The 25,945-nt window shown below is 37.2% G+C and overlaps 1 protein-coding gene across 2 annotated transcripts in view; it reads left to right on the top strand.

The window, feature by feature from the left end:
- LOC110031584 (ABC transporter A family member 1) overlaps positions 1-25,945 on the top strand; it is a 188,455-nt gene that overhangs the window by 73,771 nt on the left and 88,739 nt on the right. For both annotated transcript variants that reach the window (XM_020734836.1, XM_020734837.1), the window contains exons 14-18: positions 2,000-2,106; positions 6,675-6,737; positions 10,090-10,176; positions 24,148-24,246; positions 24,321-24,505. In XM_020734836.1, coding sequence (XP_020590495.1) covers positions 2,000-2,106; positions 6,675-6,737; positions 10,090-10,176; positions 24,148-24,246; positions 24,321-24,505 — 541 coding nt within the window. The remainder of the gene's footprint in view (positions 1-1,999; positions 2,107-6,674; positions 6,738-10,089; positions 10,177-24,147; positions 24,247-24,320; positions 24,506-25,945) is intronic.

Here is a 25,945-nt window from a genome sequence, read left to right as displayed (position 1 = left end):
AAAAAGTTCAGAGAACATCATTAGTGTCTTTTCCCTCCTCCACAATATAAGGAAGCTAATTGGTGAAAGTGTTGAAACTAGTGAAGTTTACTATTAACCCCTAAGGTCCCATCCACCTTCTCTTCCATCATTACTTTATATCAATGTCATTGTGGTTGTGTGGTTGTAATGTGGCGAAGGTTGGGAATCATATATATCTTTAGTAGAGTTTTCATATAATAACTGTTACCACGCTAGCATTGGGATGTTTCCATATGAAGCCTTGTATGGAAGGAAGTGCAGGACACCTCTATGTTGGGCTAAAACAGGTGAAAGAAAGTTTATTGGAGCTGATTTGGCTGATGATGCTACTGAAAAGCTTAGACTGATTAGATATAGATTGAGGGAAATGCTGGAAAGACGGAAGAAATACAATGATGCCAAACACAAACCTGTTGAGTTTGTAGTTGGAGAGTTTTTTTTTCGTAAAAATCAGTCCTTTGAAGGGCATGCAATGTTTTGGGAAGGCAGGAAAATTGAGCCCCAAATTTGTTAGCTCATTTGAGATTGTGAAAAAGATTGACAAGGTGGCTTACAGATTGGCTTTACCAACTCTTATGCACGGAGTGAATAATGTTTACCATATTTCTGCACTGAGAAGTCTATTACAGATGAAGCCATTAGGGTTATAGCAGATAGTTGACATTTATCGTGATTTGACTTATATTGAGGAGCCTGAAAAGATTCTGGATTATGATGTGAAGAAACCGCGGAACATAGAAATCTCTTTTGTGAAGATTTTATGGAAGCACGGGTCGGAAAATGTTGCTACTTGAGAAAATGTCTTTGAGACGCAAGAAAAATATCCTCAGCTTTTTAATTGAGGTATGTTTACTTTCATGTTTATTTTCAAATTTCGAGGCCAAAATTTTTATAAGGATAAATTGTAATAACAAGAATAATAATAATAATAATAATAGTAATAATAATAATTATAATAAATAAATAAATAAATAAATAAATAAATAAATAAATAAATAAATAAATAAATAAATAAATAAATAAATAAATAAATAAATAAATAAATAAATAAATAAAAGATTCAATCGGTTTGAGGAGACACACCCCTTTGTCGAAACATATTGTTTATCCCTTCGAACATCTTCTCATTCAATATCATTGAATGATTAACCGAGATGTATCGAGAAAGAAATTGAAACTATCGTGTCTTAGTTAAGGAAGGAAAAGAAAGACTTTAGGTTGATATGTCTGATAGGAGAGACTTTGTTTACTAGTGGAGGACCACTGTTGCTAGATATTTTCTTGATGTTAGTTTTCTTTACTTTTTCTATCGGTTTTTGATTTATTGTTCTGTTCTGGATTGAGATGTTATTTTTTTCTGAATGATTTAGAATACATTGCATTTTGTGGATTAGTGACTCTTTTATATATTGGAAGTTACTGAAACATTTTGTTGATAGTTACTTAGATGTTAATACTGTCTAAACGTTGTACCCACTATAATTAATTTTAAGCACTGAGCCGGGTCTTGACGAAGACATAACACCCAAGTCTCTAGGATTAAATTAATTCTTAAAAACTATCTAGAGATAATAAGAAAGCCATAAACTAGGGAATACATAAACAAGAGAATATCTGGAAAGGATCAAAATAAACGCAATAACTGTAACAATAATCTATGTGTAATTTTGTGCCATACATATGGAATTTGTAAACGTGAAAATGGTGGGTCAGAGATGTAAAATAGTTTAGAAATTTTTTGTGCTGTTGTTATTAACCATCCGCAGTACTTCACATTCTTCCAGAAAATTATCTGAGGAAGACTTAGAAGCATTGCTTAAAAAAAATTTAATATTTTTACTTGTAACAGAAACCTGCTATTGTTTCCATAAAATACTATTCTCTCTCTCTCATGCATTTAGGTTATTTAGGATTAATCAGCTGCTTAATGTTAAGAATCTATTTTCTGGTTTCTGATATCCTTATCTTAATTGTTTAGGTCACAATGGAGCTGGGAAAAGCACAACCATTTCTATGCTGGTCGGTCTTATTCCACCTACATCTGGTGATGCGCTTGTTTTTGGCAAGAATATTACAACCAGCATGGTAAGTCTTAGTTGACTTTTTACACTTTGTATTTTGTGGCCTGAAATTTTATTTTAGAATTCCTTTTCTGCTTATAGATGATGATTTAAAACGTAATTACATTATTAGTTATTGAAGGTCATGAAACTGGATGCTAGCATGTTTTCATGAAATATATATATATTATGGAAGCCCTGGGGCTAATTATATTGAAATAAAAAAGATACAAAAAGTTGTATGAAAGGGCACAAAATATGATGCCCTACTCATATGATTCATGGTACAAAGATATTCCAACAAAAAGATACAAAACTCAAAAAAAGCAAACATGCAAAAACAAGTGTCTATGAACGAGGCAGTTCAGACCTGCCTCTTTCTCTGGTTCTTGGAGCGGATCTAGATAGCAAACTCTGAAGTGTTTTTCCTTTGCCAGGAGTGATCAAGGTATCATCCATTATGTTTTTTAGGGTATACTTGTACATTTTTGTAGGCTCCGATAATTCGAAATGCACCGCAGACTCTCATCGAGAGCTTGATTGTGTTATGCTCCGAGTTAAATTTGTGGAAGAAAGATGAGATAGTAGATAAGGTACTACCCAGAGATTTTACCATTATTTTGAGAGAACTTTATGGTATAGGGTTTGAAGTTTCCCATAGGCATAAGCTCAAATGGTTAATTACTTCTTTTGATAATGGTAGAACACTTTCGATTAAGGCTAGTCATTAGGTGTAAACATTTGAACTTAGCATATAGAGCAGCAAATTTTGAATTTTTAAAAAATTATAAGAAATTATCATAGTGAGCTCAAAGCGGATGGTAGGGAAATGATGACGAAACCGATCAAAATCTCATAGTTCCATCATTCCGGGTTGTTGTGGACACTGGTCTATTTAGTCAGAGGAGGTGGTCGACCCAACTTGATAGAATGATTCTTGTTAGTGACCATGGATTGTTTCTTTCGAGGGAATCTTATATGTCTGAAATGAATGTTTGTCTAAGTGGACTAATTTAATGCCACCTTAGCTAACAAAGGGCTTTGTGGCTTATCAAATATATCCTGTGATTCAATTCTCAAAATGCCAGGCTACGATTGAGGAATATATGGGCTACAATGTGACTTTAATATAATGGTGTCATTTGGTGATAAACCACCTGATCAGAGGGCTTTGATCATAACTATTTTTTTGTGGTGCCATTTGGTGGGCGTCAAAACCTCACCGACAGGGGGCTTGGGCTATGTACTTACTGACATAAGATTATTTTAAGCATGAATTTAGTCGTGTGCTTGATATGATATTGGTATTTTTTGAGCTTGAGTCAGTATTAAATTTGTTCACCTCGACAAATGGTTGCAGCTGGCGGACGACGTAACTGATTTTCATTTAAAATTTTCAATTTTAATTCTATATTTTAAAATCTTAATTTTACAAATAAACCTATTCGGTTGAAATTCACATTCAACACGGTCATCATCGGGGATTTTGATTATCTTTGAACCCTGTTGACTCTATTCGGCTCGTAGAGGTTCAAGTTCATGATTTATATTATTATTTGAGTTCTAAAAATAGTCCTTGAGAATAGACTCTTCCGGTTAAGATTTACTATCAACACGACCATCATTGGAGAATGGTTATTTGTGAACCATGTCGACTCTGCCCCACTCACAGAGGATCATGTTCTTGATTTACATTATTATTTGAGATTTAAAAACGATTTTGAATTTGAATTTGAAAATTGTCCCCTTAGGTTGAGATTTACTATCAATACGGTCACATGTGTTTGATGCTTCGGAACTCTGTCGACTCCATTCTTACAGAGGATCATGTTCCTTCGAAAGTTAGTTTTGTAAAACTTTGGTTCATGTACATCACTTAAAAGATAAATTTACTTTTAACTTGAGCATGTGTTTAACTCGCACGACATTCTCATACTATTATGGTTAAGAGCTCAAGGTTATTGTCGGAGCACATGCGGGTGTTTTAATTTGTTGGTTTGAGTTGATTTATTTAGTTTTGCACACATTTTAGAGCATATTTGGTTTTAGTTTATGCATTTGTGTAACTTACCCAACATTCTTGGATCTTGAGCATCTAACATGGTGGCCGAAGCACGTGCGAGTATTTAAACTTGTTAGCTTGAACTAGCTTTTAGAGGAACTTTATTATTATTTGCACGGGCGTATTATCATTAGAATTTGTGCAAATATTTTCATATATGCTTTTAGTTTCATCTTCTATCCACTTGTGTATTTGGGGTTACGGATCCCGTGGCGATGATGACGTTCTATATTTTGATTGTATATTTGGGATTTTGCTTCTCTCCCGTACTTTGCTCCCGTTTAAGTGTTCAGGCGGACCAATCCACCCAAGTTTCATTCGACCTTGTTGATGAATCATGAAGTCTCCCGTGAGTCGTTCAAGTTCTATTTATATTTAATTCCGTCATTTAAGATAATTTATTTTATCATTTTAGTCTTAAATATGTAGCTTGGGAGCTTATATTTTGATTGCATTTTGGTTCACTTGATTTCAATTTAGTTGCTCTTTTATGATTGGATTCCAATAAAAATTTGGTAGCATTTTGACAATCTATTGGCGTCGTCCCCTTTTGGGCGGCTGCATCGGAAAACTGAGACCTTCCTGCCACACTTAGAAAGCGTTGATACCGGAGTTAACGGAAACCACAATGACAAAAACAAATAATATTAAGGAAAAGTTATTTAGGGGCACAAACATGACTAACAACAATGAAGATGTGATTAGTAATTTTCTGCTAAGGCCTGAAAGGGATATCCCTGGTGTTGGCGGCGTGGTGGGTGTTGGCCTGTGATTGTAAGAGGTTGCAGCGGGTGGGCGGCTAGAGGACTAGTGGCTAGATTGTAGGAGGATCTGACGATCGCTGGAAGGAGAGGGGCAACATGTAGCTACGATACTAGAGTGAGTCGTCGGTGCGGCGTCGGCGGAAGATGAAGGACAATAGGTGGCTACGATATCGGAGGCAACAACAACTGCGGGATGCTGCTGGAATGCGAAGTGCAGCTGGCGATGGTAGTGCCGAACGAAGCAATAGAAGCGGGCGGTTGTTGGAAGAAGGACAACGGGGAAAGGGGGGGTCAAGTGGCCTGTACGATTGCCATAAGGTATGGTCGGCTGCAGGGGAATGGGCCGGGAGGCCTAGACTGTGGCTGGAAGGACTCAACAAAAGATGGCAGCTGTCGTGCTTGTGCATGAGGCTTCAGACAGTGGTAGGGACGGTGCGGTGAGGCTGGTGGCAATAGATCAGCTGCTGGAAGCGTCAAACACTATTGGGGAAGAAGTTGGCGTGGTTAGCGATAACAACAAGGGAAGGAATAGGCAGAGATAATCACCACCTTGAACCAGTTCAACCTGAGCACATTCTCGCCATTGGATGACATTCAGAAGGGGAAAACACATTAGAGGCCACAATCTGAAATCAAAACAATCAAAATCTTCTCCTAAACAAGAGCAAAACACACAAATAGATATATAGATACATGCATGCATGCATGCATATACATTCAATTGTTGCGTCGACGGACTTCAAGGTCTTAGGCATGTTGTGGTTGTTGCATCGATACTTTTCGTCTCAGTCGTGCGAGTCGCAATTGAACACGAGGCTACTAACTTGAGAATCATTTAAAGCCGTTTTAATACATCTGTTAATTAAAAAAAAATAATCAAGGATATTTTCAGGTGCGTTTGGGGTGGCTGCAGCCTTTTTTAATAGTGGTTAAAAAGTCGTGGTGGAGAAAATATTGTAGAAAATTGTTGTAAGAATTATTAATAAATGTTTTTCTCCAAAAAATCATAATGCAATCTTCTTATAGCGAACATACTTTAACATGTTAGGTTGAAAAAAGAACTATTTTCTAACACAATTTTTTATAAAGCAACAAGAAAACGATTCCCTAAGCATAAATGTGGTGGCGGTCTGAAACGCAAAGTGGATAGAAGGCTGTCCCAAACAGTTAAATTCAAAACTGACGAGATAGTTATTTTGATGTTATTTTTGTTTTGTGCTGTGTGTTTCACACGAGCACAAGGCGAAATGAGGCTTCATTGCATTACACTGCTTCACATGAACACTATATGCCATCGTTTGCTATGACAACAATTAGATAAATGCATAGTTAAGTCAATGAAATGAAATAAATTTACTAAGAAATTCATTTATAATAGCTAATAAAGTTATTTATTTATATTTATTAAAATGATCGAAACTAATTAGTGGATAATGTAATTGAAAAAGAAAATTTTGATCATTTTTAGAATATGCAAAAAATGGGCATCATTATATGGAGAAAATTTCTCATCACATTTATGATTTTTTTTTTTTTGGTATTTTAAGATTAAACTAAAATGCAGCGAAATTAATATATCCTCAAGCATTATAAACAATTTATTCGAATGCTCATGAACGGGCGTAGAGCAGATGCTTTATATGCTCTGTTAAATCTAAATGTTGTTCTTCTAATTCCCTCTCTGCTGAAGTTCTAGATTCGTACAAGTTGACTTACAATTTCGTATCCAAGCTTTAACTTTTACTTTTTAATTTTTTTGAAATGCAGGATGATATTCGGAAGGCCTTGGGAGTATGTCCTCAACATGACATATTATTTCCAGAGCTGACGGTACAAACCTTATTTTGCACAATATTCTTGAGTTGCCATCCTTCTTTTAAACGGTCATACTTTAGGTTTTCTTATGACTTATATCTTGGAGGTAACAGAGCATATTTTTGCATTGGAAGGGTAATTTTCAAGTTCATGTGTTAATAGGTTTTCTGTGACATGTTTATTTTTTTTGTTTGCCTTGTGCATAATGTTTTTCTTTTGTCATCATGATTACACTCTTACAAGATTCTCCCAAATTTATGACCACAAAATTGAGCACTTTCTTGTAGTAGCCAGTATTATTATTTTATATAGCTCATAAATACAAACCTGAGGTGCATCATGCATTTGAAACCCCCTCTACTACGAAAGATGCACACTAATATTTTGTGGGTTTGATTATAATTGTTTCACAATAATGAAAATTTATTATTATCACTGCAATCAAATTAGTACATCGTAAAAAATTTCACTTTGACTACAATGAAATGGAAAAAAAATAGAGAAGACGGGAAAGTTTGCTTGCAATGCGGTTGCATCCTGACATTAATTTGAATGGAAAGATTGAAAGAAGCAAGCTCTCAAGTAAGGTGTGTAATACCTAATAATGTAGTTTACTAGGAAATCAACTACAATACTCTTGAATGTATAACTATTTGTGTGTATGGGCATGAATATGTTTTATCAAAAGATCTCTATTAAGTTGTATTTTTTTAGGTATTTTGCTCTCCAGATTATTTTAAAAATTATTGGCTGCGAAACAACTGATTAATTCCTCAATTATATAAGTGAAAGTTTAACCACAAATTTCAGTTAAATTTTTATGAAACTGCTATAAGCTCGTTTTCTCAAGTCTTCACTACAATATAGGCATAATGGACTTTAATTAACATGATTTTTTTTTCTGTTTTTTTTTATGAGATATGTAAGTATGGGAACAAAAGGTTACAGTGGCCCAATCACAGAGCCCCTGGATCCTTCTGTTGAGCGAAACTGAGACAGGGAGAGGAAGATGAGAGATGGTAAATAGAAGTTCACATTTAACTCAATCCCAACATCCCCACAGCAGTTCGATCTCTTCAGACCAACACATGCACTTGCAAGTATAGGAAAGGTCGATTGGCAACAGTAATGCAGGAAATAGGGAGGGATTAGGGAAATAATTAGAGTTTAATTAAGGTAATTGTACTTATAAATCCTTGATTTTATTTCTCCCATTCCAATCATAATAAATATATAGTGTTTTATATGGAATTGTTCGTTTCCATGTATAATATTTTATAAAAATGATTCTGTTGAATTCTTAGGGGTGCGAAATTTGGGGTACTTTTAAAATTTTTCAATTTTTTACCTGATTACCAAATTTTGTGTGTTACAAGTTAGAAGGGATGAATCATAGTGTTGGAAGTTGCCTTAGGAGCTTGGTGGGAAAAAAAAATCCTACAATGAGATCCAGGTCTTATCAGAGAAGAAAATTAGACCTCTTCTGGGTGGTTGCTAGTAAGAGTTGTTTGGCCTACCACATATTTCGTCTCAGAGATTTTTTCTCATTATATACTTTTTATCCGATATGCTCAACGGAGTACGAGAAATGGTAGTGGTTTACAGATGTAGTGGCTCAAGACTTGATTACAAAGAATATTTATTTATCTACATTGCCAGCTTAAGTTGTGCTAAAAGATCTGGATTGACAACACCTAAAGGATTAACTTACCAGGAGATTGAACTTCGCCTCCTTTAACATGCCTGGTATGATTCCATGCGATGAAGATACAGAAGCTTTGACGGTGAGGTTGAAGCTCCCCAACCTGAATAGATTGACGCTGGTGTCACTGCTTCAAGACCATATGTGGGAATGCATCACTGATTCTGGATCGGAAGTGGTAATGCATCTCTACTTTTGGACCGGAAGTGGGAACCTTGGCTGCTCTTGGACTGGATGAGGGAACACGTCACTGTTTCTAGACCTGACGTGGGAATCTCCTAGTGACCTGGACTGTTTTAAAACTGAATTTTGAGGGCCGACCTAGCCTCCTTACATGGGATTACCAACTCTTTTTGAGAGGGGGACACTTTTAAATACTCTAGTGCTATTTATGTACTTTTATCATGTTTAGGTTTTAGTTTTGTTATTTTCCTATTTAGGACAGTCGTCAACGTCTCTATGTTCCCTTTTAGTGCTGCATCCGAGAGTCGAGTAGTGCTCAAGCTTTATCTCGTTCCGAAATGATGATTTATTCTTCCCAACTTCTCTGCATCCCTCACAGCCATGCATTTCTTTTCGTTGCATGCCACTCTGATGGCAGTTGTTTTGCTATTCTTCCTGCAGCTCTTGGTTCTCCAGCCATCCTCCACACTACTGCACCTCACAACCCTGTTTTTGTTGTCCTGCAGTCCCACTCATTCGCCATCATTCCCCTCGCTGCCGCTTCCCCGAACGGCCGTTCCCGGCTGTTTTGCTGTTGTTCTCGCCACCCAAAACCATTCCCTTGCTGCCTTCGTGCTGTCCAATCCTTCTTCTTTGCTACCACTGCCCAGAACAACTGATCGAACAACTGATCTTGCTGTTCCTGCAGTTCCTCACACTCCCTTTGCTGCCATAATCATCCCCTTGCTGCCGCCCACCATCTAGCCTTCCAAACCGCCAACCAACCACCTCCCAAATCTATTCATGTGTTGTGTCTATTGTTTTTACATTCCCTTGTGTTGATAGCAACTGCCTATTGGCTTTTTCAGTAATAATATTTGTTCTCTTATAATTGCTTGAGTTAACTATGCTATCTTTTTTTATGTCAGGAGAGCTTTAAATTAGAAGCAAATTTATGATCACTTCTATTTTTACTAGGCTGCAAAATAATTTCTCTTTATTCAGAAGTTTTAGAGCATGTCTTTATCTGGCTTAAGCATTTTTACAGTTAGTTTCATTTAATAATACTACTGTTTTAGCTTAGTATCGTAGTTCTTTCCACTATGTTGTACATTGTAAAGTTGCTACTAGTGTTAAGTTGAGCCACTCGTGTATTGCCCATGGTTATAAAATCATGAAGAGTTGTGCATGTGTATTGTAGGGCTCCCTTGTTTCTGTTTACTGCATAGATCAAAATGATAGGTGGATTCTTGGAAAAGAAAATATGAAGCAATGCGTTATGAAGTGAAACCTTCTTTTACGTGTATCTTGATTATCAAATTGCAAGCAGGTGTACTAGAACTCGTAGAACCTTCTATTTATGAATATTCTGCAACTATATGGAGTTTTGTTTGTCAAAACTCTTATCACGGTCCAAATTATATTCATTAAGTTCAAGAACCATTTTGTTTTTGAGTTGAACTTCAGTACGGGATTGTAACTTTTTTTGTTTGCTTCATTCAGGTAAAGGAGCACATGGTAATGTTTGCTGCTCTTAAAGGTGTTGCTGACCATTGTCTAGAGGGTGAAGTAAACGAAATGATCAATGAAGTGAGTATCATGCTTGATGCATCTCATATTCTTCATAAGTTACGATTTTGCCTCATCATTGAATCCCATTCCGCCATACCTGTTGAACTCTTTCACTTTTATTGATATTCTTCCTTTTTATTCCTTCTTAAAGGAAATTAAAATTCTGTGCATCAGCTTTGGTTTGGATGGCTCTGCCAGATAGCATTCGACCATCTGATCTGTCCTTTAATACTGTTGTCAATAGGATGTGATTGTCATATTATAAGCCAAGATTATATTTTAGGAAACAATTTTTTTAATGATCAGGTCTAGGAGTGAGTGATAATGGAGTTAACCCAAACCACAATATGAAAACAAATAATATTATAGACAACAAATAACTAGTTGCAACCAACACACTTGAAAGAAAAAATAAAACACGCAAAACATGAAAATTCAGGTTAGGGTGGCTCCCGGCTGATGGTGGTGACCGTTATAGGATTGGGTAAAGTGGCAACAAGGTAGAGAAGGGGATTTCCATGCTTTGGTAGAGGAGCGACAGCAATTATGGGTGGGCTGAATAACCGGGCAGCGCGGGATGGTAGTCCAAAACAGCAGCAGTTTGCTGTTTGGGGCGGCTAGACGGAGAGCAGCAGGGGGGAGGTGTTGCTGCGATGACAGCTATCTGTAACGAGGGGAACAGCTGGACGGGTGGCTGGAACAGCAGAAAACAGCCCATAACGGCTGTTTCTATTCAGTGGCAGCAAGCAAGATTGGCGGCAGCAGCGATGGTGAAAGCGTGGGTCTGCGAGACAGCTAAAGGAGGACCGACCGGGGGCTGTAGTAGCGAGAAGGATTGCTGGACGGCGAGGAGCTGCAAGGAAACAGCAACAGGACTGTTGTCAGGTGGTCTGGAATGATGGGGAAGGCGAGGCAGTTAAACGAAGGGAAGCGGAGGAGTTGGGGATAGCTAAACACCACATGGAGATCAAGATGCAGCTGAAACACCACTTGGAAACCAAGATACAACTCTCAAAGGAAAGAAAAGATGTTGGCTACTGTCTCGATACAATGCACATGAAAAACTAACCCTAGACTATCATAAAAGCAAATATGTAATAAGAGGATAGCGAGGAGTGGCCCCGGATGGCCGACCAAATCTACCTCAACATAAAAAAAAAAAAAAACCTAAAAGGGGAGCCAGACTGTAGCATATTGCGAAAATAAGTACGATACTGTCGTGGGATGTGGAAAAGAGGCATTCTCAGGTAGCTCCCACGCCAGCTTCCCGAGGTTGGGAAAGCTTTGACCTCATCTGTCGAAGGTCGAAGCTCCTTTCTCTTCATAGTAGTCAGGTTGGTCGCCTTGAAAGTTGTAGAAATGTAACTATTTTCTGACAAGTCAATTACGCAGGTGTTATCATTCCAAAACTTATTTTGATATATTAGGTATCCATCTTATTTTGGCGCAATCATGACTGGATCTGTATGTGGATGAATATCCTCAATAACCAAGTCTCGAACCATTAAATGTGAAATTGGTTTCTTCCTCTCGTACTCATTTTAATGTATGTAATAAACCAATATGAGAGGAGAGATCAACTCTGGTGTGAACTCTGTGTCTGGTTGCACTATTCTCACTAGTAACCATTCAAGAGAGATCCCTTCTTCATTGATAAAAGCTGGACCTTACTGAAAATATTATTTCCTCATCAAGCTCCTAAGACAAATTTCAAGGCTGTGGTTCTTCCCTCCTGCACGGACATCTGATGGTGGGTACACTACTAAACTCAATCTAAAATCTGAATAACTCAATGTGATTTTCCCAACATAACACAAAACAACCCCATTTCTGTTGTGTTGGACCTCCCTCAGTAGGGTCAACTCAGGAATGACTCTATAGATCTGAGTGGTCTGAAGTTCTCTTATCCAAGTTTGTCATGTCTCTGGTGTTAGTTTCTCAAACTCAAGATTGCCCTAGGCACTTATCGTGAAATCTGTTGGAGTCTCTCCCACGGACTCAGCTAGGTCTATATGCAGCTTCTTCTCAAAAACGGGAAGTTGGTCCTTCTTTGTGTTCTCGTCGTCTTCAGTATCAACTGTGTCATTACCCACCTTCTCAAAAATGACCTGCTCAGTGAAACAGATCACCCCTTAGTTGTGCAGTCTGATTCAACATGCCCAAATTTGTGGCACATCCAACACTTCTAGGCTGGGACATATTTATGAATGCGGATTGGTTCTACCAACTCTCAACTTTGACTCAGTTTTCCCTCTGAAGGGATCAGGTTGGATGTCCTCCTAAGTGTACTCTGGTTGTAAGACCCTATGGTTGAACGCTGTCTGTAAGATGTGATGGTCGTCTAGTAATGTGGTCTCTCCACTTCAGAAGCTAGAGTCCGAATCTTTTGTCTATAGTAAGCTGGTAGAAACCAGGGCGGGATCTTCCGCTTCGTTCCCAGATTATCCCATTCTCCATATTTTTGCTATTCTCTAAGCCTCTTCTGATAATGAATTCCACAGCATGGTGGCCTGTCTTTTGCTTGACTAAGGTTGTCCTTATAGAAGGGATTCAGATCCTTTTCTCTTGCTTTCATGTTATTCTTCAGATCTTGGCCGAGGGTAATCTCCCCCCATTGGGGATTTTCTTCAATATCCGCAAGCCTTCATTGAAATCGACAAATCTCTCACTGTATCTCTTCTTGGGTAGGCTCGAGCCTAGATCTCTTTAGTGGCATGACCAGGGTTTGGAGTGGGTGGTGAAAGAGGGTGAAAAATTGATTTAGTATTGCTAATTTTGAAAATCAACAAAAGAAAATTAGGGTTAGATCAAAGTTTTGGCTATGATTTGGGAATAGAAAATAAATTTTTTGGTGGAGGGGTAAGGTGGACGCTAGGAATCTCTAGGATAGGACTAGGGTCAGGTTAGCTCTAATACCAAATGATACTGGAATTTACTCAAACCACAACAGGAAAACAACTAATATTATTGAAAGAAAATAAATTGTTACAACCAAAACACTTGAAAAGGAAAATACAACACACCCGACCTACTAACTCATGTCAGGGTGGTTCCCGGGTGATGTTGGTGAAGGTTAGAGGATTGTGTGTGGTTGCCGAAAGGTAGGAAAGGGGCCTTCTGGGCTACGGTAGAGAAGTGAAAGTGATTATGAGTGGTTGGAATGGCCGGGCAGCAAGGGACGTGGTCCAAACAGCGTTACTTTGCTGTTTGGAAAGTTTGGATGTCAGAAAAGCAGCAATGGGGAGGTTTTGTGGCAATGGTAGCTACCTGGAATGAGGCAATTAGCTGGCCGGGGGGCTGGAACAGCAGAAACAGCCCCGGAATGGCTGTTTCCGGGTGGCGGCAGTGGCTGCTGCGGTGAAGGCGTGCTTTTGTAGGACAGCCAGAGGACCGTCTGGGACTGCAGCAGTGAGAAATATGGATGGACATCGAGGAACTGCAGTGAGACAAAAACAGGACTGCTGTCGGGAGGTTTGCAGTGCTGGAGAATGTGTGGCAGCGAAGCAGGAGGGATGTGGAGGAATTGGGAAAAGATAAACACCACATGGAAATCAAGATACAACCATTGAAGAGTAGAGAGATGTCGGCGGCTGTCTTGGTACAAAGCACACAAAAAAACTAACCCTAGAATATCATTAAAGCAAATGTATAATAAGATGATAGTGAGGAGTGGTCCCAGAGGGCCGGACGAATCCATCACAAGACCCCCAAAAAAAAAAAAAGAAGAAAAAGGCTCGGTCCAAGCATGAAACGGGAGCCTGCCTGGTCGCGGTACTATAGCATATTGCAAAAATAGGTGAGTTACTGTAGCGGATCACGGAAAAGAGGGCTTTCTTGGGTAGGTCCTGCGTCAGTGAGAGTTCTGAGGCAAGAATAAACGGCCAAATTAAAATTTTAAGCTTGTTATACTTTCTAAAAAATATAACAAGTTAAATAATTATTGTTCTTTACATTTTGTCTTTCAATATTACTAAGAAACCTCTAAAACAAATAATTTCATTTAATATGAAGTGTTCATATACATATTAAATTATTACATTTGGCATCTATTTTACATCTCGATGTAAAAAGCTTAATTAAACCGATCTATAGTTTTGCAAAGATGTTTCTAATGATTTTTAAGCAATTGGGAGAAGATGAAATAACCGGAAATTCTTGTAAATCAGGATGGAAAGCTAAGATCCTGCTGCTGGTCCGCTGTAAGGAAAGGAAAAGGAGGATGGCGCTTTGTATAAATGTAGGAAGAGATAGAAAGCGGTTCCCACCACTTACCCTTTATCAAGATACAATCTCACCACTTGAAAGAGTCACTACAGCTCTCAGATTAGAGAGAACACTGAATAATCTCTAAAATATCATAAAATCAAAGTAAAAGTTCCAAAACAGATTTTATACAACATATATATATATATATATATCTATATATCTATATATATATATATATATATATCTATATATATATATATATATGAAGAATGCAATGATAGCCTAATAATACTCTAAAATAACAATTAACAAGCCCATAGTGGGCCGGTCAGCTCAAGGGAACGACAATCCCTGAACCAGCCAAGGAAGAGAACCTGTCCTTGCCAATTATGGGCATGGTTGTTGCTTGCACGTTCTCAAAGATGCAGACACCCTCCTCATTCTTCGTAGGTAGAAGGGGTGCCTCCATCATCGGAAACCTTTAATCCTTATATTAAAATAACAAATCAATGACGTTTATGGTCGCAAAGAGAATGTAATCACTCAGCAAGGCATTATTGATCCTCTGGATAGCTCTGAAAGAACCATTAGCTTTGGGCAAGAGTTCCCAAAATGAACCGAATAAACCTCTCATGCTTTAATTTGATTCACACTAAGGCTTTGTCTGAAGATGCGGGGAAATTTCGTTCAGTTTGAGCGAATGCAGAAACCTGCAAAATGTTTCGTTTGGTTAAACAGTGGTAGACGAACATTTCCTAAAGTTCTTTCGTAAGAACAGTAAATTTTTGCTGTTTCAGATCGCTGTTCATCTCCTCCAGCGATGAAAGTAACTTTTAAAAAAAAATTGGTGAACATCACCATGGTTTCAAACGAAGCCTAAGTCAGTTTCGAATTTGTTGATTTGCTTCTAATACTTGAAATTTTGTTTGACTATGTCATTCTTCACCTACTCATATAAAGTCTGAATCTCCCTAACTTTTACCTATATATTTGTGTTAAGCTTAATTGTTGGAAGTATCTAACTCTAATGGTGTGAGAGGGTTTAACATATTTACAATCTCAAAGGGTTGTGGCCTATGAACTGGTTAGTAGATCATTTATTGGTAAAATTAATTTCGGGAAGAATCAAGTCTTGCTGCCTAATACTCTTGCCCACAAAGCATCTGATGAGATTTTTCAAACTATGATTCATCCCATTTATTTATCCATCGGTCTATGGGTATGTTGCCTTACTAAATTGGAGCCTCATGACCAACTTGTCCTCTATAGTTCTCCAAAAGTATTAAAAAACTTCACATCTTTAGTTGAATTTATTTTTCTTGGTGCACCATGAAAACAGACTGTCTTTCTGAATTATAAATGCAATATGGGATCCGTTCATCGACTTGTAGCAGGGTACAAAATGTGTCATTTTGAAAAACTATGTGCTATGCTTATGATAGTATCCTTACTTTATTGGGTCAGTGTAAGGCCCACAATGAAGTTCATGCTCTCATTCACTCAAGATGCCTCTAAAACAAAAAGGAAAGTATCGATCTCGAGGATTGCCTAAGTGACACAACCGACACTACTTGTCGCGTCTCTTTATATCTCGTGTTATCCTAGGATAAGAAGTTTTTTCACTAAAAAAAGGTTTTGTTTCTATCAAAATGTCATGTCATTCCTCCGTTGTGGTACTTTTGCAAAATGCTCTTCTTGAACGAACTTTTAGAAATGCACATCTTTTCTAAAGGAACGAATAGCTATCATACCTATGGTACTGCTCATAAGTTCTTTCATGAAGGTTGTTCAAGATCTTCGAAAAGTCCTCTTCAATGGCATAAAAGGCTTTCAGTACCTTAAAGATAACTAGATTTGATTGCATAGTAATGATGAATGAGTGGACGTAAATCGATGCACAAAAAAAAGGATAGAAATTCTACTCATGAGAGATATCTGCTCTTTAGCTTTTTTTTGCTATTCGTAAATCTCATTGTCTCATGATTAGTGAAGTGGATGAACTCATTGGCCAATAGTGATTTCAATGGCTGAGAGATCTTACGATTACATAGAATTTCTTATCGTATGTGAAAGTCTTCAATAATGAATCATTCAAATTTACTCTAAAAGTCCACAAGTTGTGAACTAACTAAAGGCAAACTGAATTCCCGCATTTGAGGCATCACAATCAACCCACGATACCAAATTAAAACCTGAAAGGGATAATATAGCGGACTGAGTATTCTCTTTTATTGTAGCATTGAAATTGACTTGTGCCTCTTTTGATCATGCAAAGCTATCTACCTTGGGAAGCTCGATCAATGATTTTGCCATAGAATTGAAGTTCCTAATGAGCTTTCTATGGAGTGAAGTTAATCCATGAACTTGGCACACTTGCCTGAAACATTGTATGCTTGACCAAATCACTATAGCCTATATTTTAGTGTGGCCCATCTAATTGGCAGTAGTTATATCTAAGAAAACATGTTTATGTTGACATAAAGCCACATTTTTAGATGGCCATAAAATTGTTGTCTAAAGAATTTAAAAAATTTGTCGCAGATGCTGCTAGTGTTCCTTTACAGAATGACCATGCACCAAAATCTCGTCAAAGTATACAACAATTTTTTTATAAAAGCTCGGAAAATTTGATTCATCAACCTCATAAAGGTGTTGAAGGTATTGGGCAAAGTCAAAAGGCATAACTATCCACTTATATAGCCCATCTCATATTTTGAAGATAATCTTGTACTTAACCTCTCATCTGATTCGAATCTAATGGGATCTACTACGTAAATCAATCTTAAAGGTGCTAGCTCAACGTAACTAATTCAACAAAGCATTTAACTGCTAATTGGAGAACCACTACTTAATGGTGATCTTATTCATTGTCGTATCATTAATGCACATATGTCGCGATTTGTTCTTCTTGAGCACAAGCAGGGTCGGCTCAACACACAAACAAGTACTCGTACGAACTAGTTTGTGGGCCATAAGATTTTCAATTTATTTTTGCAACTCATCATACACCATTGGTCGCATCTTGGTAGTTGGTCGATTGCAAAGAATTAATTTTGGCAATCCAACTAGTGTATTTGTCATGACTTACAAAAATGTAGTGTTACACACTATATTTATCATCTTTGTTTGAGCATTGTTGTTGATTCTTAGAAAGGGAAAAACACAATATATTTTCCATCTTTGATAAATGTGTAGGTTATTTGTGGTCAGCATAAAGTGTTTATAGCATACTGTTATGGTCGGCTCTATAGAATGTGTCGTGCATCCATGAACACAGTGTTACATGACACTTTCTCCTATAATGTATTTTGACTAAAATACTTTACCAAGCATCTCTTGTTCACCCTGGCCTCATACTCTTTCTTTAATTAAGTCGAGGAACATTGATTGTGAATACTTTTGAGTAGTAACAGTCAGTGTTTTAAATGGTGGAATTGGGAATTGAGGCATTCTTTTCTTTGCGAGAGAAAGCGTAAGCCTCAAAACAAAACAAAAAAAAAAATTAAAAATTCACAAAATTGAACATAAGAATTAAAATTAAAATTAAGGGGTACATACATGTATACTACCCAATTTTTATTAATTTTCATATCTAACACCCTAAAATTTAATAAAATTTGGGTTGGATGCATGTAAATAAGTAAATGCCTCTAAAATTAATTTAAACCTATTTATAAATTTAATGACTTATTAAACTTGAAAGTGCATATACTTGTGACGGGCTTTTACATACATACCACCCAATTCTTCGTGGTTCTAAATATAGAAGGCTCGAATGAGAAGTCAACACAGATGTTGAACTTCTATAGTAGACGGGACGTAGAAAATGACGGCTTGGTACATAGAAGACGTAGAAGATTTCAACTAGGCTTAGACACTCAAGACGCAGAAGGCTCGACACAAAAAAGACGCAAAAGCCTTCAATGTTGGACTTTGACGTTATACTTCAACGCTCTGGGCGTTGCTGGACTTCGGTGATTGAACGGTTCTTCATCTCTCAGAATGATGCTCCAATCCTAATTTGTGCGATGTGGTTATTGCTTCTAATTTAAATTAGGTAATTTGCTTCCACACCTCGTATGATTTTGAGGTGTATATGCCCAGAGGCATGCGACTCACCGCAGAAAGACGTAAGCCTTGCCTGTAGCAGTTAGGCTTACGCTTTGAGTCGTTGCTCATGCACCTCAAATTGAGACACTCCTCAAAGCGGATGCTCCGAGCGCTTTTTTAAAGCGTTGGTAATGATCCATTTGTCACCATTGGGTAGAAATTTTATTTTGACAACTGCCTCCATTTTTAATGAGACTGATCTTCTTTTCATTCACAATGCAACAGGTATGAAAAATGTATGCTATTGCTATCTCTTGGGTTCGGTGTTGAGAACTCATCAAACTAGAAGCTTCTCCTCATCATTCGTGGGTTACTCCCTATTCTCTTCATCTATAGTCTTTACTATTTACTTCTCCACTGCGCCTTGCTCAGTAAAATAAATTACTCTCTTGTTTGGGGAGTTGAATGTTGTGTCAATATGCATGACACTTAAAACACCTCATTGCTGAAAAGTCGTAGGAGTAATGTCCCGATCAGTTTTTGTCCCCTTCTTTCATGGTTTTGGCACTCTAGTTGGTGTACCCTTTGCTGCCCAATCTCACGGTGAAGCTCTGCGTGAAGGGTGAAGTTGATCTGATGTTTTGTTATTTTTTTTCATGTTTAGTGCTGAGGTTATTACTACATCATAGTACCAATAATTATTCGGGGTCAGCTCTTATTAGTGAGAAACTAAAAATTAATCTAAAAAAAATCACAAAGCAAATGCAAAAGTTCCAAACTAGATTCTAACAACACAAACATAACTTATCAAAGCAACTAAAATTTATATAGCGTGTCGGCTAGCTCAAGAGAACCTAAATCCCTGAACCATGTTGGAATAGGATTGATGTGCACGGTTTTCGGTGTGGCTGCTCGTGCCCGCCTAAAGATGTGAATTGCCATGTCACTTATCTGTATTATATATCTATCATAACTATACATATACCGATTTGTACATTCTTCTTGCCTACTATAAACAAAATATCTTATATTATCTCTTTACCACACAAGTAGCGATGCGTATTATTGAGCCAAAACCAAAAAAAATGAACCAAGTCAAACAAGTTTGCGTGATTTGATTCAATTTTTAAAATGTGTTTCATTTTTTTAGTGTTAATATTCGATCTTTGGTTTTTGGTTTAATTTTTATTTTCATTTGCCCTGGCAAATCGAAAATTCTAAATTAAATGGAGGGTTCATCAAATTAAACTCATATTATACATATAAGGTATGTAATTGTGGATGTCTGTTCATAAACGAACTCCAACCAACTAAATTTCGATCTGTTCATGCCTGTACCGTTTAATGCAAACTGAATTTTTGTTTGGTCAGTTTGGTTTTATCAAATTTTTGATTGGTTTGTCTTTTTGAATTTTGGATTGTGGTTGCAATGAGTTTAACCAATTTGAAAACCGATTCATCAGACCCAACCAAACGCTAACCCCTACGTACAAGGGACTTATATGAAAATATTTATTAAATTATTGGAGGGGCCTGGGCAACTCTTACCACATGAAAATACTTCTATACTTTATTTCTTTCACATTCTCGTCAACATATAGTGTTTATTTGTAAGGAAAATTGCATAGAATAGTATATTCTTTACTTAAACAACTGAAATATAAGATAGCGGCTTGTTCATTATTCATTACAATATGGAAGATAAATTATTTGGGGAAGATGAATCTTTGTAAACTATTCACCCAACAAGACCTGGTTTTCTCGGTTTGATGGCTGCTTTACTTGAGTGAATTGGAAAGAAGATGGGACTTTTATCTCTGATTTTCTTTTTTTTTCCATTAGATTTCCAAACATTTATCAAAGTAACATAAAGAGCAATACCTTGGGTTTGCGAATTGATTTCATTGAGGAAAAGCAAGGAAACTTGGTTAAGGTTTATGTTGTTTAGTATTGAGGAAGAATAAGAGTAATAATATCTTTTCATTCCCTCCTTTTGGTGAATAGATAGAAGCCTCACTGCTGGAGATGTTTTTGCTTGAAGCCTTGCACTCGAGTTACCTCTATCATAAATACATTATTTTATGCTTTTAGAGTTAAGTTTTTCGATATTTAGATTTCCCGTCATCTATGTTTCTCTCTTGCTAGGTTTGTATCCAAGGATAAGTGGTGCTCCAGCTTCCGAAATGGTAATTATTTCCTCGACCCCTCCCCTTTCCCTTCTGCTTGCTGTCGTAGCTCCTGCATTCCGCATATTACCTTTTCCCGCCCCTCTTTGCTCCCAGACGCGAACTTCAAGCCTTCTCTTTACAATTAGTTGCTCTCTCGGTCTTTTTTGCTCCCAGCCGCCAACTCCAACACATCTCTCTGCCGCTAATTGCTTTTCCCTCCGTTCTCTACTCTGCGACCACTCTAGCCCATCTCCTTGCCGCCACACCTACCCCTCTCCTTGTCGCCTAGTTCCTTCATAGCAATCCTATATTCCCATCCTCCAACTCCAGCCCTCCTGACTGCCGATCACAGTGGTTACCCATTACCTCAGCCACTTTCCAATCCAACAACCAGCTTTCCTTTAGCCGCCTTCTTACCTCCATCTAGTCACCGGTTTCCACCACCTCGACTGCAGACTACCCCCTTCCTCATTCTAGGGTGTCTTTTTATGTTTGTGTTTTTTATTTTTCTTTTTGTCAAGAGGCTTTGTTTGTAACCCTTTTGATTTCAGCAATATTATTTGCAGTTCTATTGTGGATTAGGTCAACTCCAGTATCATCTATGTCAATATTTTGAGCAAGTAAGTTGAATGTCTTTTCCTTTGCTTTCATTCCAATAAATAATAGTCTGTAAAATTTATTTTAAGTACATAATATTCTGTATAATTTATTTTAGGTAACTTAATTAATACATATTCCTAATTTAAATATTCAACCAAAAGGAAGGAATTTATGCAAAAATAATATTTCATTATTTGCAGCATTGCGAAGGAAACTTTTTATTTTGTCTGATTTCATTTACTCCTGATTGATATTCCCCTCAAATTGATGTTGGCTGATTAAGAAGCATCAATTTGCCAACAAGAAACTGATGACGCTGTCGAGAAAGAATCTTAGTAAATATATCAGTCGTCTGAAGATCAAAAGTAATATAAGAGATATAACACTATCCTCATAGGCTTCTCAAATGGAATGAAACTCTACTTCAATGTGTTTCGTGCACTCATGAAAGACGGGATTAGTAGCAATCTGAATAGCCCTGATATTATCTTCATGAAGAGAAGTAGCCTCAAGCTGAGGAAAACCAAGCTCAACCAGCGCATTCCCCCGAAGCCAAATGATGTCGGAACAAGCTGGGGACACTCGATTTTGTTTCTTGCTCTTCCAAGAGATTAAAGAGTTGCCGAGAAACATGCACCATCCAATATTAAATTGGCGTATATCAGGACAACTAGCCCAATCAACATCCTATAGGTTGTTAAGGTGTAGGAGACTCCGCAGAAAAAAAACAGACCACAATGAGAAGTACCTTTCAAATACCGAACAATACATCGAACTGCAGCTAAATGAAGATGTGTTGGTGGTTGCATAAATTGACTAACTTGTTGCACAAGAAATTGAATATCATGACTCGTAATATTCAAATAATTGAAGAAAAATCAAAACATATCTGAAGGAGTTAATATCACCAACTGTCATAATTGGAATATTATTTCCATTAGCAACCTGAATAAGTTGAGTACCAGCGTACTGACGTTGGTTATGTAATAAATTAGCTATGCAAGTTATATGAGTTGTTGCTCTTGAATCAACAAACCAATGAGAATGAACGGAAGTAATAGTTTTATCTTTTCCTTTAAGGCCGAGAGCAGAAAAGACAGAGAGAATCATCTGTTGCCAGCAACTGTGGATATTGAGCCAGGATTGTGAGTTTTGGATACTGTGTCATGAAATGTTTTGCAGTTCCCGGGTCGTGTAGGATACTCCATAATAATATGTCCCTTTTGCTTGCAATAATTACAACACTCATTTTTACAATTTCGTGCAATATGACCAAATTTCTTGCAATATGACCAAATTTCTTGCAGTTGTAGCATTGCACTGGTCCCTTCCCTTTGGTCTGAGCAACATATGTCATATTAATTGTTTCTGATGATCCACCTGTTGTACTAATAGTAGCTTGTGTCGTCAATTTTTGTTCTTCGCGTACTAATTCAACAAATCAAATATCCAAACAAGGAACCGGGTCTCTGTTAAGCAACCCAACCCGAGCAGTGTCAAATTCAGGTCTGAGCTTCATTAACAACTAATAACGGTGACTTTCTTCATGAATAGTCTGAAGACTAGCTAAGTTCTCTTTTGACACCTTAGCACATAATGTCAGTATATTCGCTCCATAAATTTAGAAAGCCAGAATAATATTGTTTAATTAAAAAATTACCCTGACTATAATTACTCATGTCAAGTTCCAATTGAAAACATTTCGCAGAATTATCTTGATTGTAAACGCACTTCAAGTATTCCCACATTTCTTTAGCTATGCCAAATGATCGTAAATTATTCACCATATGAGCTTCAATAGGCCCCAAAATTTAGGAAACAATCTTGACATTCTTTGTTTGCCATTGACTAAGATCTTTTACCTCAGCAAGAGCTGGAGAAGGCCCATCGATATGGCCCCAAAGGTCCTTCTCTTTTAAGAACATTCTGAGCTGAAATTCTCATGCGGCATAATTCTTTCCCGTAAATCTGATAGCTAAGATTTCAGAAGATATTCTAAAAAGAATTGTCGTTGATCAAAATCAACAAGAAATCAAAGAAAGCTAAGTTATTAAAAAAAAATCTAAATCTTTGATGTAAATCAACCCAAAAAAAATCGTGCACTGCCTTAAATTAGGAGAGGAGTTCGAAGCCAAAGAAAAACCGAGAGATCCAAAAAAAAAAAAATCAAAGAAAATCAAAGTTTCGCTTAAGACAGGATGAGAAGATTTTGATTGTCGCGATCGAAGCAGTGAGGATCGCGAGTGATTGCTCTTCGGCTTGAGACAGGATGAGATGATCGCGGTTGTCGCGATCAAAGCAATGAGGATCGCGACACGAAGGCGGACGAAGATTCCGCAGAACTCAAACAAGGACAAGAACGAGCGCTTCTGGCGAGGACCTTGGAAGCAGTCGAAGATGCCTGCGAACGATTACAAAAGCTAAAGAATACCTAGGATTTAGACCGATTCAATCTCTGATACCATATCATTATTTTGAACAAATAGGCTGAATGTCTTTTCCTTTGCTTTTATTCCAATAAAAAATAGTCTGTACAATCTATTTTAGGTACATAATATTCTGTATAATTTATTTTAAATAACTTAATTAATACATATTTCTAATCTAAATTTTCAGCTAAAAGCAAAGAATTCATGCAAATGTAATATTTCCTTCTTTGCAGCATTGCAAAGAAGGAAACGCTTTATTCTTCCTGATTTCATTTACTCTTGATAGATAATCCACACTTTGTACAATCAACTCGAGGATTGCCCATTGCCCTTCAACATAGATTCTATAATTATCCAACTTTTAAATGTAATGTTAATTGCCTTTATTTCAATAATTATTTCATAGCGCCAGACATCGTCTCTATTTTTTTCATGTTCTTACAAAGCTTTAGAAATATGTTGCCCATGGATAAGTTTCTCGTCATAATCCGTCTTGCTAATCATGAGTGTTTCTATCTTGAATACATTGATTGCAGGTAGGATTGACCGATAAGATTAACTCAGTTGTAGGATCACTTTCTGGAGGAATGAAGAGGAAATTATCACTTGGAATTGCTCTTATCGGGAATAGCAAGGTACGGGGATCTATTTATATCTCGATTTTCTTCTTTCTAGAATACTTCTATGGATGTTGTTTCGTATTAAACAGGTTATCATTCTTGATGAACCTACCAGTGGTATGGATCCATATGCTATGCGTTCTACATGGCAATTGATAAAGAAGATCAAAAAAGGAAGGATAATTCTTCTAACAACGCATTCTATGGATGAAGCTGATGTTCTGGGAGATCGAATAGCTATCATGGCAAATGGCAGTTTAAGATGTTGTGGGAGGTCACTGTCAACTCAAAATACATTCTTGTAGAAAGAACAAGATATAACATTTACATCTGTTAAACTTGATAATTGTTTTGCTTTGTTTGTTCAGGTTTCACTAGGTAGCTGATTTAGCAAGGCAATATTAAAGATTTTATCTGTTGCAACTTTTTATTTTAGATTCATGTTATTCTAAAGTTGCTAAATGATATGTAAAAGTTTATTTATATTTGATTTCTTCATAAGAACATAACGCCTCAGTATGGGCTGTGCACTTAGGAAATGGGATGTTAAATTATTAGTGATGGGCTTTATGATATCTTAGAATATTATTTCAAAGATAAAACTTTAAAGTTGGATTGAGAAGAGAGGAGAGTAGAACAGAAGATATTATATGACTTAATTTTATTCTCTTATACAGTATAAGAAGTGAGATGTGAAGTTGTCCAAGGTATGAATAAATAATTAAGTTGAGATTTTTTATCAAAGAGAAACAAAACTTGAAACCAATTTTAATTTTGTCAGAATTAACTGCATAACAGAAATTTAATATTACAGTCCATATATTTAAATTGCTACAGATAGAAAGTTGTTATCTACAAGTTATTGGATTGTTGTTGATGGAATGTTGTTGTACATAGATTGTTGGATTGGTGTAGATGAAAGTGTGGTGGCAAAAAATTCAGAATAATTTCACTCCCTTCGAGCTATTTTGTATATGTTTGTCATGCCCTAATTGTTGATTCGATTATTAAAATTTTTGCTAGAATTTAGGCTAGGTAAAACTTTGGGTAGTGATAGCGTTCTAGGGTTCCGATAAGATATGTAGGAATTGAGTTTACGGGGAGATGGTTATGGAATAGTGAGGAAAGGTTAACATGTGTGGTATATAGTGTTTGGAAGAGATTGCGAGGATAAGTCTGTTGTTGGACAGCAGGTTTGACATCGCCGACTGCTGTATTGGCTGAAGTAAATTGGACAGCAAAATGGCAAGATAAGGGTGCCGAGAAGGCTCCACCACCTATTCCTAAGAAGATACTTGATGTTGGGGTTTTGTACACCCTGGACTAGTTCGGTCCAAGTTGAGGGAGGGATTGATGACCCTCTCTAGGCCTAGGGTTGCTGCCGAATTCGAGTGTGTGCCCACTTCTTATAGTAGTAGTCTATTTAAGTATTTCTTTGTTGTTTAGGGTTCAATTTTTGCTGTGATTTGGGACAGTCATCAACGTCTTGTTTTCTCTCTACGGGCTATATCCTAGGGTTTCAAATGGTTCCGGTTGTATCTTGGTCTCCAGGTGGTTTTTATCCTTATACTTTTCTCCCATCATTTCCCACATCGCTCTCACATCACCTTCCCTGATGCCGACACCCAAAACAGCCCACCTGCAGCTGTTCCTGCTTACTTGCTGTCCGGACTTCGGGAAACTACTGTCCTGTTGTTTCTAGCTTGCTAGCCAC

This window comes from Phalaenopsis equestris, unplaced genomic scaffold (assembly GCF_001263595.1).
Source record: "Phalaenopsis equestris unplaced genomic scaffold, ASM126359v1 Scaffold000840, whole genome shotgun sequence".
Classification (NCBI taxonomy): domain Eukaryota; kingdom Viridiplantae; phylum Streptophyta; class Magnoliopsida; order Asparagales; family Orchidaceae; genus Phalaenopsis; species Phalaenopsis equestris.
The sequence above is the reverse complement of the archived record's forward strand: the minus strand, read 5'-3'. Positions and strand labels throughout refer to the sequence as shown.